The sequence below is a fragment of the Pongo abelii genome, chromosome 5, assembly GCF_028885655.2.
Source record: "Pongo abelii isolate AG06213 chromosome 5, NHGRI_mPonAbe1-v2.0_pri, whole genome shotgun sequence".
Classification (NCBI taxonomy): Eukaryota; Metazoa; Chordata; class Mammalia; order Primates; family Hominidae; genus Pongo; species Pongo abelii.
The window spans coordinates 38,972,668-39,000,456 of record NC_071990.2 but is presented as its reverse complement, the minus strand read 5'-3'; the positions used below and the strand labels follow the sequence as shown (position 1 = coordinate 39,000,456).

At 39.4% G+C, this 27,789-nt stretch overlaps 1 protein-coding gene across 1 annotated transcript in view; it reads right to left on the bottom strand.

The window, feature by feature from the left end:
* The window catches only part of DNAH8 (dynein axonemal heavy chain 8), a 393,081-nt gene that overhangs the window by 286,878 nt on the left and 78,414 nt on the right, over window positions 1–27,789 (bottom strand). Inside the window, exons 2-8 of the mRNA XM_063724765.1 lie at window positions 26,213–26,636; window positions 25,941–26,075; window positions 19,452–19,536; window positions 14,855–15,006; window positions 12,193–12,382; window positions 11,477–11,640; window positions 7,574–7,750 (exon numbers count right to left, since the gene is read on the bottom strand). Of these exons, the coding sequence (XP_063580835.1) occupies window positions 7,574–7,750; window positions 11,477–11,640; window positions 12,193–12,382; window positions 14,855–15,006; window positions 19,452–19,536; window positions 25,941–26,075; window positions 26,213–26,602 (1,293 nt within the window). The 5' untranslated portion in view covers window positions 26,603–26,636. The remainder of the gene's footprint in view (window positions 1–7,573; window positions 7,751–11,476; window positions 11,641–12,192; window positions 12,383–14,854; window positions 15,007–19,451; window positions 19,537–25,940; window positions 26,076–26,212; window positions 26,637–27,789) is intronic.

Here is a 27,789-nt window from a genome sequence, read left to right as displayed (position 1 = left end):
TAGTATACATGTGCCATGGTGGTTTGCTGCCCCTATCAACCCCTCATCTAGGTTTTAAGCCCCACATGCATTAGCTATTTGTCCTAATGCTCTCCCTCCCCTTTCCCCACTGACCCCCTGACAGGCTCCGGTGTGTGATGTTCCCCTCCCTGTGTCCATGTGTTTTCATTGTTCAACTCCCACTTATGAGTGAGTACATGTGGTGTTCGGTTTTCTGTTCCCATGTTAGTTTGCTGAGGATGATGGCTTCCAGCTTCATCCATGTCCCTGTAAAGGACATGATCTCACTCTCTTTTATAGCCATATAGTACTCCATGGTGTATATGTGCCACATTTTCTTTATCCAGTCTATCATTGATGAACTTTTGGGTTGGTTCCAAGGACATGGTCTTAATAGCTTCAACCTCTTGGCCTTTCTACTTTGGACACACACATCACTCTAAACACATATGCCTCAGGAATGAAAGGAAGCCTTCAGTGTGATCTGGCCAATGCTGAGAAGAGCCAAAACATCACCTTCCTTTTTTCTGGAAACTATACCTCTCATAAAGCAGCCAAGGATCAAGCTGACTCGCATCAGTAATATCATTCTATCAACGGATTCAACTAAAACTGTTAAGTCTTTATCCAAAGTTGATCAATTTCTCTGCTTCAAATTCTTTCAGGATTTTTAACCTATTCTTAATAAATGTTATCTTATTATTATTATTATTTTTTTTTTTTGAGACGGAGTCTTGCTCTGTCACCCAGACTGGAGTGCAGTGGCGCGATCTCAGCTCACTGCAAGCTCCGCCTCCCGGGTTCACGCCATTCTCCTGCCTCAGCCTCCCAAACTGCTGGGATTACAGGCGTGAGCTGTTATCTTATTATTAACTGACCACTCTTACATACTAGGGATGATAAAATGAAGTGCCTGCTTGAGAATTGTTCAGAGATGAAGACAGCATGAAACGGAGAGGTCTACTCAGCAAAAACAGAAATAATATGCTCTGAACAAAATCATTTTAAAAAACAATGGGAGCCAAACAGTTTGTCAACAAACCCATCCAACAAAAAGGTTGGGACACCAGTATGACACCCCCACTCTTACCACTGAAGACCTTCTTGGATCTTTACATTGTCATCCAATATATTTCTTTCCCTCCCTCCTCAATGTCATTCATAGATTTGCTACCACATTTGCTTTGTATCCTTTGTAAAAACTACAGATTAATATTTTTAATACAAAATGTCTGAAGGTCACTATGGCAGATCATTAGAGACCTCTTTCCAAGAGCTTAAACTGTATATGCCTTTGATCCACAAATTCATAAATTCTCTCCTAGGAATATGCCTTAGAGAAATTCTCACACATGTGCACCAGGAGACATGAATAAGAATGTCCTTTGAATCATTGCTTGCAATAACCCCAAACTAGAAACAATCCAAATGTCCATTCTGGGATAATAGATAAATAAATTGTGGTGCATTCATGCAACAGAATATGATACAGCAATAAAAACAAAGGTAGCAAATGAATAATAGTGCACACATTAACATGATGAATTTTCACAAATAATGTTGAGTAAAAGTTGGTTGCAGAATATATGATATGACTCCATTTACATACATTTTAAAAATATATAAAACTAAGTCTCAAAATTTGGTATTTTGGAGAAAAAAACTGTATAAACTTATTTCAAAATGTATACCAAAGGATGAAAACATACAAATTGTTAAGACAAATCTGGAAAAGAAGAACAAAGAGTAGATGTACAAAAATTACGATGATTACAAGAAAATGACAAACAGTGGCCGAGCGCGGTGGCTCACGCCGGTAATCTCAGCAATTTGGGCAGCCAAGGCGGGCAGATCACGAGGTCAGGAGTTCAAGACCAGCTTGGCCAACATAGTGAAACCTTGTCTCTACTAAACATACAAAAATTAGCTGGGTATGGTGGTACGTGCCTGTAGTCCCAGCTACTCAGGAGGCTGAGGCAGGAGAATTGCTTGAACCTGGGAGGTGGAGGTTGCAGTGAGCCGAGATCGCACCACTGCACTCCAGCTTGGGCAACAGAGTGAGATTTTGTCTCAAAAAAAAAAAAAAAAAAAAAAGAAAGAAAAAGAAAAAAAGAAAATGACAAACAGTGCTGGGAAAATTAGCCAGCCATTTGGGAAAAAGAATGCTAGCTCAACAGGTAAGTGCATGACCTTATATCCTGCTTCCCCTCTTACTAACTCAGTGACCTTGAACAAGAAACTTAATCTCTCACTGTTCTATATACAAAATGGGGAACATAATAATAAGATCCATCTGATCCAGCTGATGTGAGGATTAAATGAAATGTTATAGGTAAGATGCTGAACACAATGCTTGGCACATAGTAAGCACACAATAAATGTTAGCTGCTATTATTATCATTATTATTAAATCTTACATGATTCACACAAATAAATTCCAAGTTAACTAAAGAATAAAGTATAAAGAAATAAAACCCTAGAAATAGAAGAAAAGGGTAACTCTATTTTAAATTTAGGTTAACCTTAATTTCTTCTTCTTTTTTTTTTTCTTTTTTAAGATGGAGTCTCGCTCCCAACGCACAGGCTGGAGTGCAGTGGCACGATCTCGGCTCACTGCAACCTCTACCTCCCAGGTTCAAGCGATTCTCCTTCCTCAGCCTCCCAAATAGCTGGGATTACAGGCATGCACCACCACTCCTGGCTAATTTTTGTATTTTTAGTAAAGACAGGGTTTTGCCATACTGGCCAGGGTGGTCTCGAACCCCTGACCTTAGGTGATCTGCCCACCTCGGCCTCCCAAAGTGCTGGGATTACAGGCGTGAGCCACGACGCCCAGCCAATTTATTCTTCTTAAGAAGGTCTTTTTAAACAATACATGAGAGACAAAAGCAATAAAAGGCTGAAAAAATTAATTCACCTAAATATAAAAAAATTCATTGTAAATGATTCCATTTAAAAAAAAAATTAAAATACAAGCAACAAATAAGCACATCTGGCAACCAGATTTTGGTTCCTAAATACTACTCTCCAATAAAATAAACCTAGGCTCCTTGGAGAAGTGCTGATCCAGGACTAGGGCAGAACAAATACAAAATGAGCCTTGAGCATTTGTCTAGTGGTAGAGAGTAAAGAAGTGGTCCAAACAGAGTAAGGGAATCAGAAGGAAACACACAAGCCAACCTGAAAGATTTCCCGATGGCCAAAGAGGAAACAATTTGAGCAACAAACTAAATAATGATAGTATTCAGTTATAACCAAAAGCGTGAAATAAATACCCATGAGGCTATATTAATGGAAATAAATGATCAAATACATAACTACAGTGAGAGAAGAGACAACATTTTCTTACATAAGAATTCTGATTAATAAACGTGGAAGGAATGAGGGAACTAGAAAACCACCATTAGCATACCACAGTAATGATTGCCGCAGTCAAGATCCACCTGTGAAAGCTATTCATGTAGTTTAAGGTTATTTTCTACAAAATACAGTACAGAGACCTGGCAAATTCCACCCTAACTAAATGATGAATTTTAAATCAACAGTAATAAGGCACATCAATATAATGTGCCCCCAGTAAGTCGTACTGGGAAGAGCACATCAACTCTGGCATTCTTACCAAAGATGCATAACCTCAATGTATTCATGAGAAACCGTCAGACAAACCCAAATTGAGAGACATTCTCCTAAATAGCTGACCATTACTATTCAAAAGTATCAAGCTCATGAAGTGCAACTACAGACTAAGGAACTGTTCCATTGGAGGAGGCTAAAGAGACATGACAGTCAAATGTAAATAGGATCCTGGATTGGATCCCAGAACAGATAAAAATACATAAGTGGAAAAACTGGAGAAGTATAAATTGTGTGTAGCATCATTAATAGTATTGTACCAATGTTATCCCTTCATTTTGATCATTGTACAATAGTTTTAAGATGTTAACATTAGGGGAAGCTAGATGAAGAGCAGGCAGGAACTCTCTGTACTATCCTGGTTGACTCTTCCATAAGTCTAAAATGATTTCAAGTGTTGAAGTTTTAAAAAATACAAGCCACAGACTAGGAAAAAGTTTGCATTGTAATTGTCAAGGTCCATATGCGGGTCTGGGATTTTACTCTGCTTAGAAGTTAATGCATTAGCCTTTTACTGTTTTATGGATGAAGGGAGAAAACATGAGATTTGGGTTCAGAGACAAGGATTTTATTACATCACAGCAAATGGCATGAGCATTATGTTGCATTTGTTCCCCCATGACCCTAAATATCCACACACTGATGCTTGCACCTGCAGTAGGTTGTGTTACAGGTGAGGAACACTGAGTTTAGGGGAATTTATCCTTTTTACAGTAAGTGCTAAGTAATTCTGCTCTTTGTCTGGGGGACACGTGAACTGACCCCTCAAGGTTGCTCACTGCAAACACAACTCTGAAAGATGTTCAGATAAAGAGCAGTATAGGCCTTGCATTCTTTTCATATATAGTGAATATGTGCAGAGATGTCCAGGAGTCATGGTGAATTACTTCATCCAACAAATATAACAGGTGATTAATATCCATATTATATAAAGGACTGCAAGTGGCCGGGCACAGTGGCTCACGTCTGTAATCCCAACACTTTGGGAGTGTGAGGCAGGAGGATTCCTTGAGCCTAGGAGTTTGAGACCAGCCTGGGCAACACAGTGAGACCCTATCTCTATAAAAAAAATTGTTTAAAAATTAGTTAGGCACATTGGCACATGCCTGTAGTCTCAGCTACTCAGGAGGCTGAGGCAGGAGGATCACTTGAGCCGGGAGGTCGAGGGTGCAGTGAATCATGATAGCACCACTGCACTCCAGCCTGAGTGATGAAGAGAAGCCTGTCTCAAAAAAATTAAAAAATAAAGAACTCCTATAAATCAGTACAAAACAATGTCTGAATTCTTCTAAATAAGGGAAAGATACAAAAAGAAAATTCACAAAAGAAATATGAATAGCCAGTAAGCATGCAAAAACTGAACAACTTCACTACTAACAAGGAAAGAACAAAAGAAAACAAGCCATTTTCCATACGTCAGGTTGGCCCCCCAAAAATTTTTTTTTAGTTTTTTTAATGAGATAGGTTCTCGCTACGTTGTCCAGCCTGGAGTGCAGTGGCTATGCATAGGCATGATCCCATTATTGATCAGCAAAAGAGTTTTGATCTGCTCTGTTTCTGACCCTGGTCAGTTCACCCCTCCTTAGGCACCCTCATCACCCCACTCCTGGGACATCACTACTATATCGATGCCAAACATAATGTGGACAGCCAATCAACATAGTGCACTACAGCTCAAAATTCTTGAGTTCAAGCAATCCTCTTGCCTCAGCCTCCCAAGTAGCTCAGACTACAGGTGTAGGCCACCATGCCTGGCAAAATAATAATAATAATAATAACTTAACTGATAATTAGTACTGAAAAGTTGTGGAGTATCCAACCTAAGGAAATATTTGCATATGGACATATAAAAGCTTCAACCGCAGCAATATTTACAAACACATAGAAAAGGAACCATTTTCCTTAAAAAGTTAAGCATAGAGTTAACATGTGACTCAGAAATTCCACCCCTAGGTATAATAACCAAGACAAATGACAATATATATCAACACAAAAAGTTGTACAGTACATGAATGTTCATAGCAGCATTATGCATAATTGCCAAAAAAATGGGGACAACCCAAATGTCCATAAACTGATCAACAAAATGTGGTACATTCATACAACAGAATATGATTCAGCCATAAAAAGGAATGACATACTGATACAGGCTACATCATGGACGAAACTTGAAAACATTATGCTAAGTGAAAGAAACCAGTAACGAAAGGCAAAGAATCTACGATTCCATTCATATAAAATGTCCAGAATAGGCAAATCTAGACAGAGGGTTGGGGGGAAGGGGGAATGCTGGAAATGGGAAGGTGAGAGCTCAAGGATATAGAGTTTCTCTTTGAGGTGATGAAAATGTTCTAAAATTGGATTGTGATGATATTTGCGCAACTATGAATACACTTAAAATATCTGAATTGTTCACTTTAAATGGATAAAATAAATAGTATGTGAATTATATCTCAGACTTGCAAAAAAAGAAAGGGGAAAATTGGTCCACAAACAGGGAAGATCAGATAAAACCTAACAGGCTACATTAACATTTTGGGCAAGGCACAGTGACTTACACCTGTAATCCCAGCGCTTTGGGAGGTTGAGGTGGAAGAATAGCTTGAGCCCAGGAGTTCAAGACTAGCCTGGACAACATTTTAAAAAAATTATTTAATTAGTCGGGCATGGTGGTGTATGACAGTAGTCCCAGCTACTCAGGAGGCTGAGGTGGGAGGATGGCTTAAGCCTGGAAGGTCGAGGCTGCAGTGAGCCGTGATCGTGCCTTTGCACTCCAGCCTGGGTGACAGAGTAAGATTCTGTCTTAAAAAAAAAAAAAAAAAAACCACCACAACAACTTTTTTTGGAAAACCATACCGCTCAAGCTCGATCTAACAGGCATAACTCTCCAAGATATACTATCAGGGGTGGGGAAGGGAAGTTGAAAAATATGCTATGACATTTATTTAATTTAAAAGTTAGAAACACAAAACTAAACTATGTCATTTGTGCATAGTAAACTCACACATAAATACCACAGAAGATGTTTGAGGAAAAAACAAAATAGAAAAGTGCAGTTGTCTTTCTGTGCTTACTATTCAGGACACAGAGTTGTGGGTGGTGGGGCTAAGGGTATGTGATTAAGAGAGACTTGTTTTATTCGTACTGCTTAAATCTCTTACCAAAAAAGTATTAGTTTATTTTTCTGTGCAAAGAATGAAATACATTTAAAGAAAGAAAGAAAAAGAAGCCAGGTGCGGTTGCTCACGCCTGTAATCCCAGCACTTTGGGAGGCCGAGGTGGGCAGATCACTTGAGCTCAGGAGTTTGAGACCACCCAGAGCAACTTGGGGAAACCCCATCTCTACAACAAATACAAAAATTAGCCGGGCTCGGTGGTGGCGCATGCCTGTTAGTCCCAGCTACTCAGGAGGCTGAGGCAAGATAATTGCTTGAGCCTGGGAGGTGGAGGCTGCAGTGAGCAGTGAACACACCATTGCACCCCACCCGAGTGACAGAACGAGACCCTGTTTCAAAAAGAAAGAAAAGAAAAGGATCTAGAATCAAGCCAAACTGTAAATAAAGATGACCTCTAGGAAAGGAGGTAGAATCGTGGCAATGAGATGTATTTTACTTTTGACTCTATATGCAGTTGTTTACCTCAATGAGCCTATATTGATTTCTTCATTGATTTACAATTTCAAAAACAATTTAAAAATAAAAGATGATCACTTTCCTAGAAATCACCTCATAGTAGTATGGTCAAAATTGGTCTGTGAAATCCTGAGAAATAAATCTTCATTTCCTCTTCTGGAAATAATTGTGATATATGTAAAAGCCTTACTCAAAGTCTAACACTTTTAACACGATTCCAGTATATTATACTAAGAAGTAGTTCAATAGGATAATTTTCTAGTTGCTTGTTCTGAAGTATACCAAACTTTAAATAAAAAGCCTTTTACCTTTAGCAGTTTGGAGTGTGCAACATTTAGCACATTTATGACAGCCTTACAACTTGGCCCTTTAATCTGCTCAATGATAAAGTTGAACTTGGCTGACATGCGTTTCCAGTGTTCCAATTCAGTGAGTGGACCTGAATCACCAGCTTCTTTTCTCATCTGCTCACTCTCAATAAGTACCTGCAATCAAAAAAAAATTTATAAAGTATAGAAATGTTACATTCTTCTTTGTTAAAATCTGATTGCATCTTTTTGAAGGCAGCTGAAAGTATAAATAATGTTCAATACCAAATAATGTTTAAAAACTCTTAGTAAATGAAGACTAGAGGAGAACGTCTTCAATATGATAGATACTATCTACTAAAATTCTCCAGCAAACATAATATTTAAAGGTGACAGTTTCTCTTATTTATTTTGGGTTTTTTTTTTTTTGGTGGGGGGGAGGTAGTTTTTTGGCTTTTGGGTTTTTTTGTTTGTATGTTTGTTTTGAGGCAGGGTCTCACTCTGTTGCCTACGCTAGAGTGCAGTGGCACAATCACAGCGCACTGCAGCCTCAACCTCCTGGGCTGAAGCAATCCTCCCGCCTCATCCTACTGAGTAGCTAGGACTACGGGCAAGTGCTACCACAGACAGCTAATTTTTAATTTTTTGTAGAGATAGCATGTCACTATGTTGCCCAGGCTGGTCTCAAACTCCTGGGCTCAAGCGATCCTCCTGCCTCAGTTTCCCAAAGTGTTGGGATTACAGGCATGAGTAACCATACCTGGCCAAAGGTGACATTTTAGAAAATATCACTTTAAAACCAAGGACATGACAAGTTTGCCACAATCACCACCCACTTCTATTCCACCTGGTAATAGATATCCCAGAACAAGATAACTAAAGAAACAGAAGGCATAAGAATTGGAAATAAAAAACCAAAAATGGCATAATCACAGATGATACAGTTTGCTACATTTTTAAACTAGCATATCTAAGGTTAGGAGCAGTGGATCCCACCTGTAATTTCAGCACTTTGAAAGGCTGAGGTGGAGGATTGCTTGAGCCCAGGAGTTCAAGATCAGCCTGGGCAACAAGGCAAGACCCCTTCTCCACAGAAATGTTTTAAATTAGTCGGATGTGGTGGTGCATGCCTGTAGTCCCAGCTACTCAGGAGGCTGAGGAGGGAGGATCACTTAAGCCCAGAAGTTGGAGGCTGCAGTGAGCTATGATCATGCCACTGCACTCCAGCTTGGGTGACAGAATGAGACCCTGTCTCAAAAAAAAAGAAAAAAAAAAACAAAAAGACTAAAGACAAACTTTTTACAATTAATAAATGTGAGCAATTCAGTAAAGCTGCTAGATCTATACATAAAAATTAGTATCACTTCTTTACAAGCTATCTTGCAATCTGAAAATTTAATTTCCAAAAAGATACAATTTACAACAGCAAAGAAAAACAGTGATAAGATAACTAGAAATTAATCTAATGAAAGATATGCAAAACCTTTTTGGAGAGAACTTTAAAACTTATTTTACACACACAAAAGACCTACCTAAATGGGGAGGTATATCATGTTCATGGATGGAAAATTCAATTATACAAAGATGGCAGTTTTCTCTAAATTCATGTACACATTCAATGAAATTCTAATCAAAATCTCAATAGAGTTTTTCATGATACTTTAAAAATTAGTCTTAAAATTAATTTTGAAAAACAATTAGCCTGAAACAGTCAATGTAATTTTGAGGAAAAACAGAGAAAAGACTTGGCGTGCCAAATGTTGGTTTAGTAAAACGCTACAGAATTAAGGCAGCATAGCATAGTATAAAAAATAAATAAATACACCAGTGAGATAAACAAAAGGGTCTAACAACTTTATATATGACAGAGGTTATATTACAAATATGTTAGAAAATGGACTATTAAACAATTTAACACAGAATCTTAAATCGAGACAATTGGCTAACTACAGGTACATGAAAAACACAAAATTAGATTTCTGCCTCACGTCATACACACACGCACAATTCCAGATGGATTAAACACCTAAATGTTAAAAATAAAATGGTAACATTTCTAAAAGAAAATGTAGGTGACAGGGTAAAACTAGAAAGAAAAACATGGAATTGAAAAGCATAATTATCAAGATAATAGTTACCACTAGGGGGAAGAAAAGCTGTTTAAAACTGGGAAGAGAAATGCAAGGACATTTTAAGGCACTGGTAATGGTCTATGTTTTTTCTTTTCTTTATTTATTTATTTTGAGGCAGGGTCTCACTGTGTTCCCCAGGCTGGTCCTGAACTCCTGGGCTCAAGCGATCCTCTTGCCTTGGGCCCCAAAATGCTGGGATTACAAGCATGAGCCACCATGCCTAGCCATGTTCTATTTCTTAACTTGTGCAAAGGTTACACAGGTGTTCCTTTTACAGTTTGTTCCTTTCATCATATTCATTTTTGTGTTATATTCACTATTTAAAATAAATAAAGAATTTAAGAGAATGCCTTTGTAACACTGGAGTAGGAAAGCGTTTAATAAGTAAAATACAAAAAGCACAGAGTTTATAGTCACTGGGGATAGCTAGGTTGAGGTTGGATTAACATTTGTAATTAATATATTTATCTACATTAAAAACTTAAATTTCCACATGATTAAAGGCACTATACCAAATGAAACATGACACAATGGGGAACAACATAGGATTAATATCTGGAAAATATTATTTAACCTCCAAAAATGTAGTAAGATAACATCAAGCCATCCAAACGAATAAAGGAATGATATGGGCAAATGATATGAACAGGCAATGATATGGGTAAATGATACGGGTAAGTGATATAAACAAGCAATTCAACACAGAGGAAACCAAAATAGCCATTAAATATGCTCAACCTCAATAGTATTTAGGGTAATACCAAGCAAACCAAGATATCATTTCACACTCAACATATTGGCAACAATTAAAAATCTGACAATTCCAAATGTAACCAAAGATTTTTTTTAAAAAATAGGAAGTCTTGGCTGGGCATGGTGGCTGCAAGAGTTATCCAGTGGGCAATTACCCATTTCAATAATCTAGTGACACCTGGAAGCAAATGCTGTGGCCAGCACTCTAGACCCTAGGGGAGTCCTCCAATTTTTGCCACTCTAACTGCACAGCCCTCCTCCTAACATAGTTCTAGAAACGTAAAACTGGAAATGCTTTTCTGTACCTCCTGCCTGGTCAAGATTTTTTCCCCTTGATCCTCACATAACTGAAGATTTTCTTGTTTAGTTCTGCTGTCCTGTGCTGATGAACTAGAGATCTGGGGGGCGGTTCCTAGAGTCCTCTTTCTGTTTAGGGCAATTATGTAATATCCGATTTTCTTTCACAGTGTTTATAGTGTAAGTTGGAGCCTCTCACAATTTTGACATATGTTGTATTCCTATCACTACTTTTCTTACTGCCAGAAAAACTTTGACCATAGAGCTGCAGGCTTGCCACTGTGATGCTGATGTGAAACAGCCTAGTCTGAACTTCTTTGACAGCACAGACAACTCCACTGATCGACCAAGAGGTACTTATTTAGTGTCTAGCACTCTGGCTCTTCACTGTGTCCTTTCCCTCTCTCTTTTATGGAGAGTATCAACAATTTAAACATTATTGGGGATAAATGTTGGCTATTCCTGATTCTTCATTCTTTCATTCTCAACCCATATTGTTATGGTTTCTTCCTTGAAGTGAGAAATATCTTAAAATTGATTTTAAATGGTCCACAAAGAAGAATGATTTTGCTCTAGAGCCAAAAATTGGCTGAGTTTCAAACCAGATTCTGGAAGAAAGTCAAAGGAGACGCCTCCTCCCTTTACTGTTAGAGACAAAATACAATGGCTAGGATGCACATAAAACCTACTAGTCCAGATGCAATTGTTTGAGTCAATTCACCTGTTCAATCTGTTTGTACCATACCATCAGCACTTCCTCCAGCTGATGAACAGTTTCTGAGTTGCTGGCTGCAGCAGTTACTTCTTCAAAGGTGTGCAGTTTGGAAAAATTAACATTGTCTATTGTCTTTAACTTCACTGTTCCCTCAATACTTATTCTAGCACCTAAAAAGGAAAAAAAAAGACATTTAATACTAATTTATATATTAAATATGTTAAATATATTAATAAAAATATTAAATAATATTTAATATTAAGAAGTATTTAATGTCAATGTGTTAAAAGTCAACGTGTACTTTTAAGCTCTAATTACTGAAATGTTAAAGATCTAATACTTTACAGAAATATAATTCTAATTAATCATTAGATTATGACTTCACAATTTACTGATAAAATTGTACATTGTAATAATATGAAAAAATAAAAGTATAGATTTTAAAGAGTTCATAATAAAGTATATATTTTAATATGGTAAAAATTTTCATATTATAGAAAGAGATTCCTCCTGCTATAACGTAAAATTAAAAAGAAAATATATCTTACTCCACCAAAGATCCTCAAAAATGAGTTCTAATGATTTCATTTCTTACCTCTAAGTCTCATAATTACTTTGATTAACATCTTTTAAGATAGAAACTTTTTCTCTAATGTTTATGAAATATCTTGGTTAATTTGCTTCTTTTTTGCAATTTGCTAAACATTAAATTTTATACTTACCATCTAAAAATGAAAGATATCTGTTGATGGTTTCAGTGAAAACATGTTTTTCAGATTCTCCCTGCTTGGACTGGTTTAAAGCACCCCAGTTGTTTGTTGCAAGAACAGCTGGTAGAAATATATTTGCCAACATATCCCTAATTCCATTTAAGAGTCCTTTCGATGCATCCAGAACAGTAAATAGCGCTTCCTGAAAGGGTGGAGTTTAAATGTTATTTTACATGCTAATCCCACTAAAGAACTGAAAAATCATAACCTGTTTTATATTGCAATAAACATAGACAACTAATACATTTTATAAACTATTAGGGAATCTTAAGTGGTTACGAACCTTAGAGTTCTAAAGTCAACAAACTTATATTCTGCCCCCAATTTAATTATTCCCATATTTGCTCATCAAAGTGATGTTTCATTTGATGCTTTAATTTCTGCATAGGAAAGGAACAATAGCCTGGAGCCTATTCGAGCTGAGGGACATGGAACCAAACCTGCATAAAGAAAATCCTCAGTTGAAAGTTGCCCTGTCCATGATTTTTTTTTTCTGGTGAAAAGCCCTTGCCTAGAAGTTTGGTGGAATAAATTACCAGCCATAAGAAACCAAAAGCCCAGAAATCAAAAGCCCACCACCCATGCGTGACATTTCAATTAATACATCTTAAGTGACTTAGAAATCCCAAGCCAAAAAATTAAGATTAAAAAACTTGCCTAGGGCCACAAAAAAAATGATTGCTGGTTTTTTAACTGTGAGTGTGTGGCAATGAAGTATAAAATTACTGCTCATACAGTTTGGTGTCATCTTGATTTGTGTTAAGGTATCAGTAGTTTTTCCCACCATTGCTTCTGCACCATCAGTCAAACGTCAACACTGGTGAAAAGGGCAACTAGCATCTTAGTATTCTGATGAAAATGGGTTTGACTTTAAGAACCACTGTTATACTACATGGCTCATCTGTGATTACATTTACTTAGTTATAATGATGTGAACAAATATTTAGCTAAGTTAACTAGAATATAACTATGTTGGAAGAATAGAGGGATGGAGAAACAAGGGTCAGAAGGCAGAAAAAGAGCTAAATTATCACCTTCCAGAGAGAAAAGTCCACAGAAAATGGCTTTTTTTTTTTCTCTCACTCTGTAGCCAAAGCTGAAGTGCAGTGGCGTGATCTCAGCTCACTGCAACCTCTGCCTCCGGGGCTCAAGCAATTCTCATCTCTCAGCCTCCCAAGTAGCTGGGACCCCAAGAGTGCACAACCACACCCAGCTGATTTTTTGTATTTTAGTAGAGACAGGGTTTCACTCTGTTGCCCAGGGTGGTCTCAAACTCCTGAGCTCAGGCGATCTGCCTGCCTCTGCCTCCCAAAGTGCCGGGAGTACAGGGTAAGCCACTGCGACTGGCCACAGATAATGTCTAAATTGACAAAAGGAGCAGTCAGAGCATATTATTTAGAGATATACAGGTAAATAAAAGAATCCATTAAAAGGGTCTAATAGTTGCTTCTGGAGAACAGCATAGAAGTCAGTTTTTCAGTTATGAAAGACTTATACTATTTCATAAAAGGACTTTTTCTCTCTTTATATGCACACATAACTGAGCTAAAACAAAAGCTAAATTATAAAAATGAATGGATGAAATCATGGATAAGTTGAAGAAACAATTGATGAAATGGAAGGCAGATTGAGGAAACAGCCATACATAGAGGCATTGTGGTGAAACTACAGAAGTTTGAAGACAAAGAGCAAAAGCAAACAGAAAGAAAAAAAGACAGATTACCTATGAATTACACTAACAGGAGTGCTCTCATCATCCACAAGAAATACCATGAAATATTTACAAGGGATCAGGGAAAAATAACTGCCAACCTAAAATCTTAAACCAAGCTAAACAAGCTCTCTTCAAGCAATCTTTTATCGTAACAGAAAAGGAACAAGATTAGACTTCAGTTCCCTTTCCCATTGTAAAAGGTATTAAGACTTTTACAATACTAAGAATTGTATTGTAAGACTCTCTAAGAATAACAAAGAGAACTAATATTTGTCGAGAGCCTACTGTATGTCAGGCAATATAATAAGAATTTATTTATACTATCATTTAGTGTCACTACAATCCTGCCAGGTGTGTATTATTATTCCCAATTTAAGAATGTAGAGACCTAAGTCTCAGAAAGGATGAGCAACTTTCCAGAGGACACATTTAAGTGATTAGTCAGTCAGTGGTGAAGCTAAGAGGCAAATTTCGGTCTCTCTGGCTAAAATTCTTGCTTTTCCCATTCCATCATCCTGCCTTCCCAGAACTAGCTTAGCAATGTCCAGGCTCTAGGACAACTCTCCCTTCTTCTTTTAAAACTATAAAAGAGTTAAAATATTGAGTGAAGAGGAAGTTAAATAAAGTAACTAATACTTTGCATTAACAAAATTAAATGTGTTATTTGCACACCATCAAGAAATGAAATTTTCATGAAATTAAAAGCAGTATCTAAAGTATCAATATAACTAAGCTCTATTATAGTCAATTTCTCAGTTTTTTAAATATATGAGTACATTTATTTTCTTGGAACTCAATTCAGTCCTATATTTAAAAAGGGAAAGCAAAGTAAAGCATAAGTGTGACTATGAAAATATATTCAATGTTTAACTACGTATTTGGGGAAATTTTTAAACATACCTCTTGAATAGTTTTAACATTTATAGCAACATCATTACGGCAACGAACAAAAAATATGCACAGTCCTTTTAGTTTATCCGGGGCTGCATTGTCTATATACAATTTCATCATTTTTGCCCCTTTAGTTGCTCCAGGAATAGTTCGACCACATTCTGAAAACAAAAGTCAAGAACTTAGCATATAATCACATAACTAATCAAATGAGATAACTTACTGTGGCTTTTACACTATTGTTTCCTGTTTTACTTTATTGTAAGAAGTTTTCAATACGGTCATAGAATAATTTTTTTGGGGGGGATCTACTAGAAGATTTCAATAATTGCATCTTTTTTTTTTTTTTTGAGACAGAATCTTGCTCTGTTGCCCAGGCTGGAGTGCAGTAGTGCAATCTCAGCTCACTGCAACCTCCACCTCCCTTCAAGCCATTCTCCTGCCTCAGCCTCCCAAGTAGCTGGGACTACATGCGTGTGCCACCACATCCAGCTAATTTTTGTATTTATTTTTTTCTTAGAGACGGGGTTTCACTGTTGGCCAGGCTGCTCTCAAACTCCTGACCTCAGGTGATCTGCCTGCCTCGGCCTCCCAAAGTGCTGGGATTACAGATGTGAGCCACCATACCTGGCCAATAATTGCATTTTTTTTTTTTTTTTTTTAGATGGAGTCTCACTCTGTCTCCCAGGCTGCAGTGCTGTGGCACAATCTCAGTTCACTGCAACCTCCGCCTCCCGGGTTCAAGCGATTCTCGTGCCTCAGCCTCCCAAGTAGCTGGGATTACAGGCACGTGCCATCATGCCTGGCTAATTTTTGTAGTTTTAGTAGAGACAGGATTTTACCATGTTGGCCAGGCTAGTCTCAAATTCCTGACCTCAAGTGATCTGCCCGGCTCAGCCTCTCAAAGTGCTGGGATTACAGGAGTGAGCCACCGTGCCCAGCTAATAATTGCATCTTAAATTGCAGCCTCCTCTGGGTACCCTTCCCTGAACTCTGTACTTCTGTTCCTTTTGGCCTGGCCTCAGGGCCTTATACAAGCTGTTCTCCTATCCCATCCCCAACCTTTTACCTACAAATTCCTACTCATCTTTCAGATCTCAGCTGAAATGCCACCATCTCAGGAAGCCTTCACTGACTCCCCCAAGAAGGTCCAGTTCCTGTACCAAATACACTCATTGTATCCACCTTCTATTAAATCCTTCCTTGAACTAATTTCAATGAAAATTAAACATTTAATTATCAATCTTTTTTAATTAGAAAAACTATTAAAAATATGAGAATTAGATAGTTATAGTTGGTCACAATATTAATTTGCAAAAATCAACAGCCTTCTATTTGCAGCAATAACCAATTTAAAATGTAATAAAAGAAATAGAAAATCGGCCAGGTGCAGCATCTCACACCTATAATCCCAGCACTTTGGGAGGGTAAAGCAGGAGGATTGCTTGAACCCAGGAGTTTGAGTCCAGCCTGGGCAACACAGTAAGACCTTGTCAATACAAATAATTTTTTAAAATTAGCCAGATATGGTGGCATGTGCCTGTAGTCCTAACTACTCAGGAGGTTGAGGCGGGAGAATCACTTGAGCCTGGGAGATCAAGAGTGCAATAAGCCATGATCATGCCACTGCACTCCAGCCTGGGAAACCTAGTGAGACCCATCTCAAAAAATAAAAATAAAAAAGGAAAGAAATAGAAAATCCACATCATAAAGCCACAGAAATGTTTTGTCTGCCCAGCCTTTCTTTTCTGGGGGATTGGGAGATTCCTCCTGCCCTGTGATTCTGGAGGATATCAGTGCCAGGGCTCTGCAGAGGTGGGCATGTAAGAACTAGACTAATTAGACTCTGCAAGAATATAAACTTTGAATGAATATACATTAAGAAAAAAAGGGATTTGAGAGATGGAAGTCTACTGATGAATCCTAAAGAAACTTCCCTGAAATCTGTGGAAATGCTCTATTCTTGTCCTTCCTGAGACCTGATTGTTCAACTAGTTCTAAATTTTGTTATCCACCTTCCGCCTCTCAAAACACTGTTTTCTGCTCATATAAGCCAGACCTATTTCTGTTGCTTGCAGCCAAAGAACCCTGATACATAGTATGTAGCAATATAAGAGCCCAAATGCCCATTTATCGAGGCTCCACAGGGATTTACTACCCTCCCCTTTTTCTTTGCTCCTCCCCTTTTTCTTTGCTAAGAGAACCTGACTTTGTCCCATTGTGTACATCCCTAGAAAGAAAACTGCTCTCGCAGCCTCCCTGGCCCCCAGGATAGCCATGTGACACGGTTCTGTCTGATAAGACATAAGACAAGCTTAAGTTTTCCTGATGAAGAGGAGAGATGTGACCATCAATAGGAAATGATTTCTAAAAAATCACAATGCAGCTGTATGATGGAATGTTATACTATAACGAATTTTTTGAATGAAGTAAATCTTTATGTAATGACATAGAAAAATGTCTAGGCTACCCTGTCAAATGCAAACACCAAATCAAGAATAAGATGTATTATATAACCACAATTTTAACTGATAATAAGCATTTACATGTTAACACATGCATACAAGAAAGAAATGTAGGCTGGGTGTGGTGGCTCACTCCTATAATCTCAGCAATTTGGGAGGGCGAGGCAGGTGGATCACCTGAGGCCAGGAGTTCAAGACCACCCTGGCCAACATGGCAAAACCCTGTCTCTATTAAAAATACAAAATATTAGCCTGGTGCAGTGGTGTGCACCTGTAATCCCAGCTACTCAGAGGCTGAAGCAGGAAAATCACTTGAACCCAGGAGGCGGAGGCTGCAGTGAGCCAAGATGGCACCATTGCACTCCAGCCTGGGTGACAGAGTGAGACTCTACTTCAACAAAAACAACAACAACAACAAAGAAATGTAGATGAATATTTACCAAACTGATAAATGTACTTTTGTAAGTAGCAAAAATAATAATTAAAAATATGTGTACCCTTTGCTCTGGCAATTTCTCTTCTGAGAATTTCTCCTAAAATTTATTCCTAATCCACATAGATTTGTATTCAGTAATATTCACTGAGGCATTGTTTCAGGGAGCAAAAAGTTGTAAACAACCTAAATTCTACTGAGAGATCAGTTTGGAAAATTATAGATATATCAGCCTAATGAAATAAAATGCAGATGTTAACATTTTAATTGGATAAATGTATTTATTGGCATAAAGAAGACAATATTATCAAAATTAAACAGCCACTATAGAATAATATGTAGAATTGGATCCCATTTTTGTAAAATATGTATATAAACCAGTTATAGAGAAATATTCATTAAGGACTTAACAGTGCTTTCTCCAACTGAGTGGGACTGTATTTTGCTTCTAATTATAGATATTTTATCTTTCTATAATTTTCAGCTATTGTTTTAATTTTTAACAAGTTATAAAAATATAGACCACACAATAATCCTCCTACAATAAGAACTGTGAGAGACAGAAAATTCACAAAGCCAATCTAGTCACTATTTGCGAGTTTACATATTTTGTCGAAGAAACAAGACATATATTAAACAATTAGAGGAAGGTAGAAGAACACGATCAAGTACTATATTTACATGGATACTGTAAATGAGACAGGGATCTGGAGAACAGTGATGGCTATGGGTTGGAACACCCTGGGAAGGGCTCTGCTGGAGGTGTTCTGAAGGAGCCGGGTAGGGGATGCTGAGTGGAGAGAAGAAAAGCAATCTGAAAAAGCCAGGTGAGCAGAGAAAGGGAAAAGAAATAACTCTAGTATGCAGAAAACAATGAAGAGGGGTTTAAAGGGAGCAGCAAATTCACATCTGGAAGAGTAGGAGATCAGATTAGACAAGTACTGTGTGTCCAGATGACAGCAGGCCTTGAATAAATGAGATGTGGACCCGATCCAATAAATAGCAGAACAATAAAAGATATACTTGGCAGGAATAAGCAGTACGAATTTCAGAGGCAGAATCTGATTACAGAGATACTGGTTTTCAATCTGGAACACCAGCGAAGGCCTAGCCTAAGGCAGCAGAGGAACCAAGTGAGAAAGAAGCAACGGGAGGGATGTGTTGAAGGTAAATCCACAGGACTCTGATGATGAGCAGTCTCAGACCAAAAGGGAAACCCACATATCTAGTTATTAAAACAAAGTTTTAACAAGCTGGTAGCATGTTAATTAGTTCAGTCATAATATGCACAGTAGGGAAAACCAGCTATTCCAAGTGACAGCTGCAGCAGGCACAAGATGCTGAGACAGGACCGCAGGGGGCAGCTGCGGGGCTCTGGAGTGGTTTCACCACCACTTCTAATCATCTGGACAAAATGGCTCCACCTGTTTTTGGGAAAATGCAATTAAATTCTAATGAAAATGTGTATTCCCAGCAGAGGCCAGTGATTTCTACAAGGATGTTTTATCCTGAAGACACTATAGCAAGGCCTGAAATATGTATTTGGGCCGTGAATGTATTGTTCTTAAGACACTATATTTCTTATACATAAACTTCTGGTAACATTTTCTTTATAAATAAAGGATTATCTATGTATAAGAGAAAAAATATGCTGCAATTTAACGTGCATGATCTAATTACTGGCACATTGCCCTCATAAAATTCTTACCAATACCAGGTACATCTCCTTCTTGGTACAAAAATTTCAGTGCCTTACAACCATCTTTCACAAAAAAATTAGTAAATGCTTCCAGCTGTTAAATAAAAGAGAAAATGATAATCAATCAAATGACTAAGGAAAAATTCTTAGTATTTTGCAGATGAAGAAGATGAAGCTCAAAGAGTTTATTCAAAGGTACATAAAGGCAAGCTTAGAACCCAAACTAATTTAACTCCAAAATTACTGTGCAATATAATATAGGTTGAATTATATTTCTGAACCTACATTAATGACCTACATATATAGTTTTGGGCAGCCACTTACCTGACCCTGCCCCACAGAATCATATAAGGGTAAATAGGTGAGTCCAGCTTGAGGTAAATATTTTAATAAAAGAAGTATTATTCAGATAAACTATTCTCAAAAGCTCACTTGGGGAACAGAAAACTTGCCTATTGACTAACTGTGTTGTTGACCAATTATTTGAGCAATTATGTTTTTAGCTATTGTAATTTGACCCATATTGTAGCAAAACTAAAGTAAAAACAAATTATTATACTGAGATTCTTCCATATTTATGAGCATGAAGTTTTTATTCAATTACTTAGGAGTCAGTGTAATATCTTAGTAAATAGAAAACTAAATAGATAACATAAACAAAAGCCCTGAAATATCCTATGGGAAATACAAAGTCATATACCCATTCACCTAATACCACTGATTCCCATACAGAAGCCTTTCCCTTGGGTAGTGAGAGTTTGTTTGTTTTGAGACGGAGTTTCACTCTGTCACCCAGGCTGGAGTGCAGTAGCGTGATCTCGGCTCACTGCAACCTCTACCTCCCAGGTTCAAGAGATTCTCCAGCATCAGTCTCCCGAGTAGCTGAGATTACAGACTTCTGCCACCACGCCCAGCTAATTTTTGTATTTTTAGTAAAGATGGGGTTTCGCCATGTTGGCCAGGCTGGTCTTGAACTCCTGACCTCAAGTGATGCTCCCGCCTTGGCCTCCCAAAATGCCAGGATTACAGGTGTGAGCCACCGCACCTGGCTATGAGTATCTCTGAATTTACTGACTGCCTAGGGGAAGTATCCCAAGTGTAGCAAAGCCACTCCTCCTAGGACAATGTTCTCAAATGTTAGTGTACATCAGAGAATCACACAGAGGGCTTTTTAAAAACACAAAATGATTTGCATTCCTATCAAGTTCTAAGTGATGCTGATGCAACTGGTCCTGGGACCACATTTGAGAACCGCCACCCTGGGAGATAAAACAGAGCCACCGAGATGTGTGTAACTCTAGCCCTTAGTTCTCTACTCTTCCACCTCCTGTATATACTTTGGTTTCACATAATTACCACCTAAAAGGGACAAAAGCTGTCCACATAGTTCTTGCACAGCTCCATCAATACTTTCTTGCTGACCCTTTAGCTTTGAAAGCATACAAATTCTCAAAAGTAGTGCACATGACTGAGATAAAAAGACATCAAAATATCAAATGCAATGAATCCTTGCATTTTAGATACATTGTACTCATGAGACTAGCAAAGTAAATGTGAGATCATAGGCCAAAATCATGACTGTGAATTAAAATTTCACTTATATTACATAACATTTTACCAACAGTTCATCTGAGTATCACCTAGGTAAAGTGGCATAATTATACCCCTCTTGTAGAAGAGAAAATTAAGGTAAAAAGACTTTAAATAGGCCAGGCTCGGTGGCCTCACCCCTGTAATCCCAGCACTTTGAGAGGCCCAGGTGGGCAGATTGCTTGAGCCCAAGAGTTCAAGACCAGCCTGAGAAACATGGCGAAATCTCCTCTCTATAAAAATACCAAAAAAATTAGCTGGGCATGGTGGTATGTGCCAATGGTCCCAGCTACTTGGGAGACTAAAGTCGGAGGATGGCCTGAGTCCGGGAGGTTGAGGCTGCAGTGAGCTGTAATCTCACCACTGCACACTAGCTTGGGCAACAGAGCGACAGTCTGTCTCAAAAGAAAAAAAAAATTAAGTGAAGGACCCAAAACACACAAGCACAGCACAGAACCTGGGATTGGACCTCAGCTTTGGGTGTCCAAATTTGTGCTCCTTCCACAGTACCATAACCCTGCCACCCAGTCACTGGAAAACATTGCCAGCAAGCCAGAAAAGAGATTGTCTTGAGCAATGCTGAATGAAGGGGGCAGGAAAGTGGGAAGGGGTAAAACTGCCAATGTTGCAGAAACATCTGTATTGGTCAAGGTCCTAGCAAGAAAAGGAGTCACACCCAAAGGGGTGTTTGAAAAAACTTTATAAATAAAAAGGCTATCTTATTTATAAACTAAAAGACTATTTCTAGAGGCCAGAGGAGGATTAAGAGAAGCTGCGGCACTAGCAGCAACAATGTGACTAGCAACAAAGGAAAACCGTGATCCCCCAAGGCCTAAAGAGTTGAGAGCTAGAGGAAATAGAATAACTAGGGCCAGGTTGAGAACTGGAGATGCAGGCTGCTCAGGGAGCTATAACTGTCGGAGCAGAGAACCACAGTCAGGAACAGGGCCAAGTGGGGAGCTTCTCTCCCCTTCTGCCCTCCCATTTCCTGCTGTGCCTCCCAGTGGCTGAACCAAGTGTAAACCAGAGAGCAAGGGAGCCCAGGTGATAGATTCCACAGAGTTCAGCTTTCTATGCCACAGAGCAGGGCAGAGACAAAGGGAGAATGGATCCAGAAGCAAACAAAGTAACCATCATACCCTCTGTTGTCCACTTTTTTGTGGTGCCTTTACTGAGCTGCTTTCATATTGGATTGCATGCCAGGCTTCACATTAAAAGAATACTTTTCCAGGCCCAGCACGGTGGCCCACACCTGTAATCCCAGCACTTTGGGAGGTCAAGGCTGGCGCTTGACCCAGCACTTGAGGTCAGGAGTTCGAGACCAGCCTGGCCAAGATGGTGAAACCCCGTCTCTACTAAAGATACAAAAATTAGCCAGGCATGGTGGCACGCACCCGTAGTCCCAGCAACTCAGGAGGCTGAGGCAGGAGAATCGCTTAAGCCTGGGAGGTGGAGGTTACAGTGAGCTGAGATCACGCCACTGCACTCCAGGCTGGGTAACAGAGGGAGACTCCGTCTCAAAAAAAAAAAAAAAAAAAAAACTAAAGAATACTTTTCCATATACCCCCAATTTCCTAAACCACACCAGACCAAATCATGCCACCCCTTGTTCCTTGTTCCATCTCCTTATTCACCCGGTCACCAACCTTGATCCAACCTATCATACATCCTTGCCTTTTCCCCTCAACCAAATAAACATTCTAATCTTTCAGGTTTTGATACTGGTTTCCCTACTGGGTACACGATTTTCCCTCCACCATGGTTTTGCTCACTCACAAGCAACTCTTAAGGAAATACCTTTTGCTGCTTGATTCTTCCTTAATGCCTACATTTCCCATTCCTTGCAGCCTAAGCAGTGTCAGTCCTGGACCATAATGGCCTTAAAGGTAGAATCTAACCACATGGACCCAAAGTCTGAGACATACCAGGAATAGCAAATAGAAGGGTTTGAAGGCACATAGCACTTCTACTTCCTGATTAGCATGCTAGCCAGTAAGAATGCCTCCAAACAGAGAATACCAACCCAGAAAGCCAGATGGCAAATACTTAAAGTTGGACTACCAGTTCTGCAGGTGCCCATCTCCCCACCACACCTTAGTTCTAGCAGTTACCCTTTCATGAAGGCAGTGATCAGGCCACAATGCCTATGCCTATACTTTTTGCAGAAGGTCTAGGGCTTCCAGTTGTGGTGTTATCCAAATCTGTGGCCCAGCAATTTTCAGGTGAAACAAAATTGATCACTCATCTGCCTTCCTCCCTAACCAAATGCAGGACTGATCCTCGGGACAGGCCTAAAGCTTGGGCCTACTAAGAAATGACTTTTTAGTAATTGGCCTTCCCTTCCTCTCATTGTCACCATCTCAGGGATGCATATAAGGTTGTTTTGCACCAATTGCTTAGAGAGGCTAGATAGACATGTAGCCAAAGTCACCACAGAAACTAGAACAGTCACTGGGGAAAGGAGACCATTAAAACAAACAAACCCAACTTGTGAATGGCAAAGAAAATCCTCTTATTATTTGATTGGCATTGTCCACAGTCAGGACCAGCTGCAGAATTTGATGAACACAGTGCAAAATGAAAATGCCAGACATTTACCAAAAAATTATCAAGAACTTCAAAATGGTGACAAAAGATCATCAAACCAAGCACAGTGACATTCTAAGCACAGGGGCCTCTGTAACTACACAGCCCATATATCCATGAAGCCAGCCTTGACCACAGCAGTAAATTCCAGCAGTGAACTCTGGTGACCTGGGAAACCACAACCTACTTCCAGTTGCTTGCTGTGACACCTCTTGTTTTATGTACACATCTCCATGCATTCTCTATACTTTGTCATTATAATAGCTTAAAGCTATTGATGTCTTTGCATCAATCACATCCCCATCTCACTGTTACAGCTACACAACAGGACCAAGAAAAAGAGCAATCCCATCCATACTCTCAGAGAACTGCCAGGACCACATTCTTATAAGGATACTGGATGACATGAAGCGCAGACAATTTTGCAGAATTTAGCAATGCACTGTATCAAGCAAGGCAGTAGCTCTTTATTATTATTATTATTATTATATGAGTTGGAGTCTCACTCTATCGCCCAGGATGGAGTGCAGTGGTACAGTCTCGGCTCACTGCAACCTCTGACTCCCAGGTTCAAGCAATCCTCCTGCCTTAGCCTCCTGAGTAGCTGGGACTACAGGCACATACCACCACACCCAGCTAATTTTTGTATTTTTAGTAGAGACAGAGTTTCACCATTTTGGTTAGGCTGGTCTTGAACTTCCGACCTCAGGTGATCTGCCCGCCTCAGCTTCCCAAAGTGCTTGGATTACAGGTGTGACCTGCTGCACCGGCCGGGAACAGCTCTTTTAGGCACTGTTCCATAGAACCCTGGCTCCTAGAGCAAGCTAAAGAGTTTTGCCCATGTTTGATGACCCCTATAAAAGCAGGGGATATGGCCCCCATGGTGACAACCTCACCACAACCCCACCTCACCCCAACTCTCTCACCAGTGCATTCAGTGAGACAATCAGCTCACCAGCAGTCTGCACCTGCTCACTGGTCTTTCTGGCATACCAGCCCAGTCCACTCCTAGAGCTGAGAAAAAGCCCAAGAAGCTAGTGGTAGTTTTATTGAAAATTATCTTAGAACCAGAGCTATCGCGAGGGAAGCTATGACACAGTGTATCATACATTACTATAATTAGTGTGACCACATCAATTTATCATCCAAAACTTTTAGTAGTGTCAGGACGTACTGTTAATCACGCCAGGAAAATAGGTATAATCCAGAACTGTCCCTGGCACACTGAGACATATGGTAACCTGACCTGCAATCACATCACTATTTCTACTACCGTATACTCATACAATAGTCACTGTTTCCTGACTTATTTATGCAGTTTTTCTCTACAAGTGAACTGCATATGTAGTTCATATAACCTGTACTTGTAAAATATTACCTACCGTCACCCAACTATGCCTCTAACTTCTGACATCATTCTGAGTTAGAAGTTTAGCCAAAATTCTAGTTGCTAACTTTTCTCTTCTTCCTCCACAACAGTAAACCTGATTAGAAATACCATTCAACCGGGCCAGGTGCGGTGGCTCACGCCTGTAATCCCAGCACTTTGGGAGGCCAAGGTGGGCAGATCACGAGGTCAAGAGATCAAGACCATCCTGGCCAACATGGTGAAACCCCATCTCTACTAAAAATACAAAAAAAAAAAAAAAAATTAGCTGGGCGTGGTGGTGCGTGCCTGAAATCCCAGCTACTCGGGAGCCTGAGGCAGGAGAATCTGGAAGGCAAGGTTAGTGAGCTGAGATCGTGCCACTGCACTCCAGCCTGGCGACAGAGCAAGACTCTGTCTCAAAAAATAAATTAATTAATTAATTAAATTAAATTAAATTAAAAAAGAAATACCATTCAACTGGCTATAATTATATAAACTAAACCTTCTCCTCTAGTCAGTAAAATTCCAACTTTTGTCTTTTTCTTTTTTCTTTCTTTTTTGCTTTTTAGACAGCATCTCACCCTGTCAGCCAGGCTGGAGTACTCACTGCATCCTCCACCTCCCAGGCTCAAGAGATCCTCCCACCTCAGCCTCCTGAGTAGCTGGGACCACAGGTACTGACCACCATGCCCAGCTAATTTTTGTATTTTTTGCAGAGACAGGAGTTTTGCTATGTCGGCCAGGCTAGTCTCAAACTCCTGGCCTCAAGTAATCCTCAAACCTCAGCCTCCCAAAGTGCTGGGATTACAGGCATGAGCCACTGTGCCCTGCCCCAACTTTGTCTTTCTAAATGATTTTTGTTGTTGTTGTTGCTGTTTATGACAACTCTATTTTCTTAAGTTAATCACTTACTCAAAGAGCAATTAAAATATAATGATAAGATTTAAACTTACAGATGGGCAATCCAAAATTAATTCTTCAACAGTTACTATGTCCAGGCCAAGATTTTCTGCTAGAATTTCAAATATATATTTGTATGAAGGGTCAATTTTCAGTCTTCGGCTTTCCCTTGCCTCTCTAAATCTTGCCTAAAGAATGAAAACCAAGTGTAAAAATTGCAATTCTGAAGAAAAAATATCAAACTATTTCATACTTTGTAAAGTAAAAGTACTTCGTATTTGATAAGGAAACGTGGCACGCATGAAAAATCGTATTAGAAGCAAACCTGTCTCTCTTTTAATGTTTCCTGTAGATTGGGAAGGCCACTCATACTCCGGCGGTATCTGGAGGACCGCCGGGAAGACGGCAAGGACAGCACTTCCGAAATCACTGACTGAACCGATCGCGGTGCAAGCCTCTGTCGAACTCTATTCAGATCCCCTTCATGATCATCTGGAAGAACTATCCCTTCTTCAGAAGGAATGAGATCCCGATAATCCACCACAGAAGAAACAGCGTCTTCTGCGGAAGGAGAGAAATCATCTTCTGCCCGGTCCTCCGCTGTCTGAGGGCGCGGGGCCTCTTCCTCTTCTGAACGGGGAGGGGCAGCCTCTTCCGTAGAGGGAGGAGCCTCTGCTCCCTCAGAAGAGGCGCCATCTTCAGCATCTTTCTCCATCCTCCGTCGTGCGGAATGCTTTATACTTCAAAACCTAGAATTATAACATAGGTTCGTTTAAAACTACAGTAAATTGAGTGTTGTACGTTTGTATTCCTCCCCTTTTAGCTAGACAATTGGCAAAATCATTAAGTTCTCCCTTGCCATATTATCTAAGGAAGCTTAGTTTATGGGGCTGGAGAGGTGGTATTTTTAGTGAGGACAGCACACACACACACACACACACACACACACACACACACACACACACACACACACACACACACACACACACACGAGCTTTTTCAGACTTTAAGTGCTCCTCCTGATTATGTTATGGCTCTAGGGGACTGTCCCTCCACACACATCCCATCCCTGCCATAGTAACCCCAGCAATTCATTGGAGGGCACCTGTCCTCAGGTGCCTTAGGGCTAAAAAAAAAAAAAGATGAGAGCCACTGAATTAGAGGACAGACTGTAGATCACTGCCGAGGTACTCACTGTGCAAGAAACCAAGCAAAGAACTTCGTGAACTCTAAAGGTTCCTTTCTTCAAGGAACTGTGTGTGATGCAATACAGTTCATCAATCAGACATTCTACTGTCTGCCATCTCATCTACCATAAAAGCATAAAACATCCTCTTAGCAGCCAAAATAAATAACCCCAAGTCCAAACAGAAAGTTCACACTGAAAAGTGATTGTGACTATTTATTGAGGCAATGGTACTATAGAAAGCATAAATCTAGCCTGCCCAATCAGAAAAGCTCTAATAATAAAGAAGTGTAGAAGTTATGAGCACATAACCATGGAAATTAAGGGACGCCAGTGGAAAAGGAGATGTCAGTTATAGACAAAAATCATATTGTAGGACAATAATGATGCCTCCAACCAAATAAATATGTTTTCAGGATGTGGTTAAAATCCAGAAACCAGAATAATAGTAAATACTTGGAGAACAAAAGGATACATTCCCAAACACGTAAGAAGACAGAAAAAGAGGTTTCTAGTGAGAAATTCTGAGGACACAGATGCAGACCTGGCCTAAGTAAGATGGAGCTTCTTACGATGGGTCACCAGCAGATATTACACAGAGCCAGCCTGTCACCTATGCCCCACAACTGCCCTCTCCAAGTTTTCCAGAGAACTCATAAACAGCTATAATTGTTTGTTTGATACACTTAGCTGGCCGACTCAAGGACAAACTGACC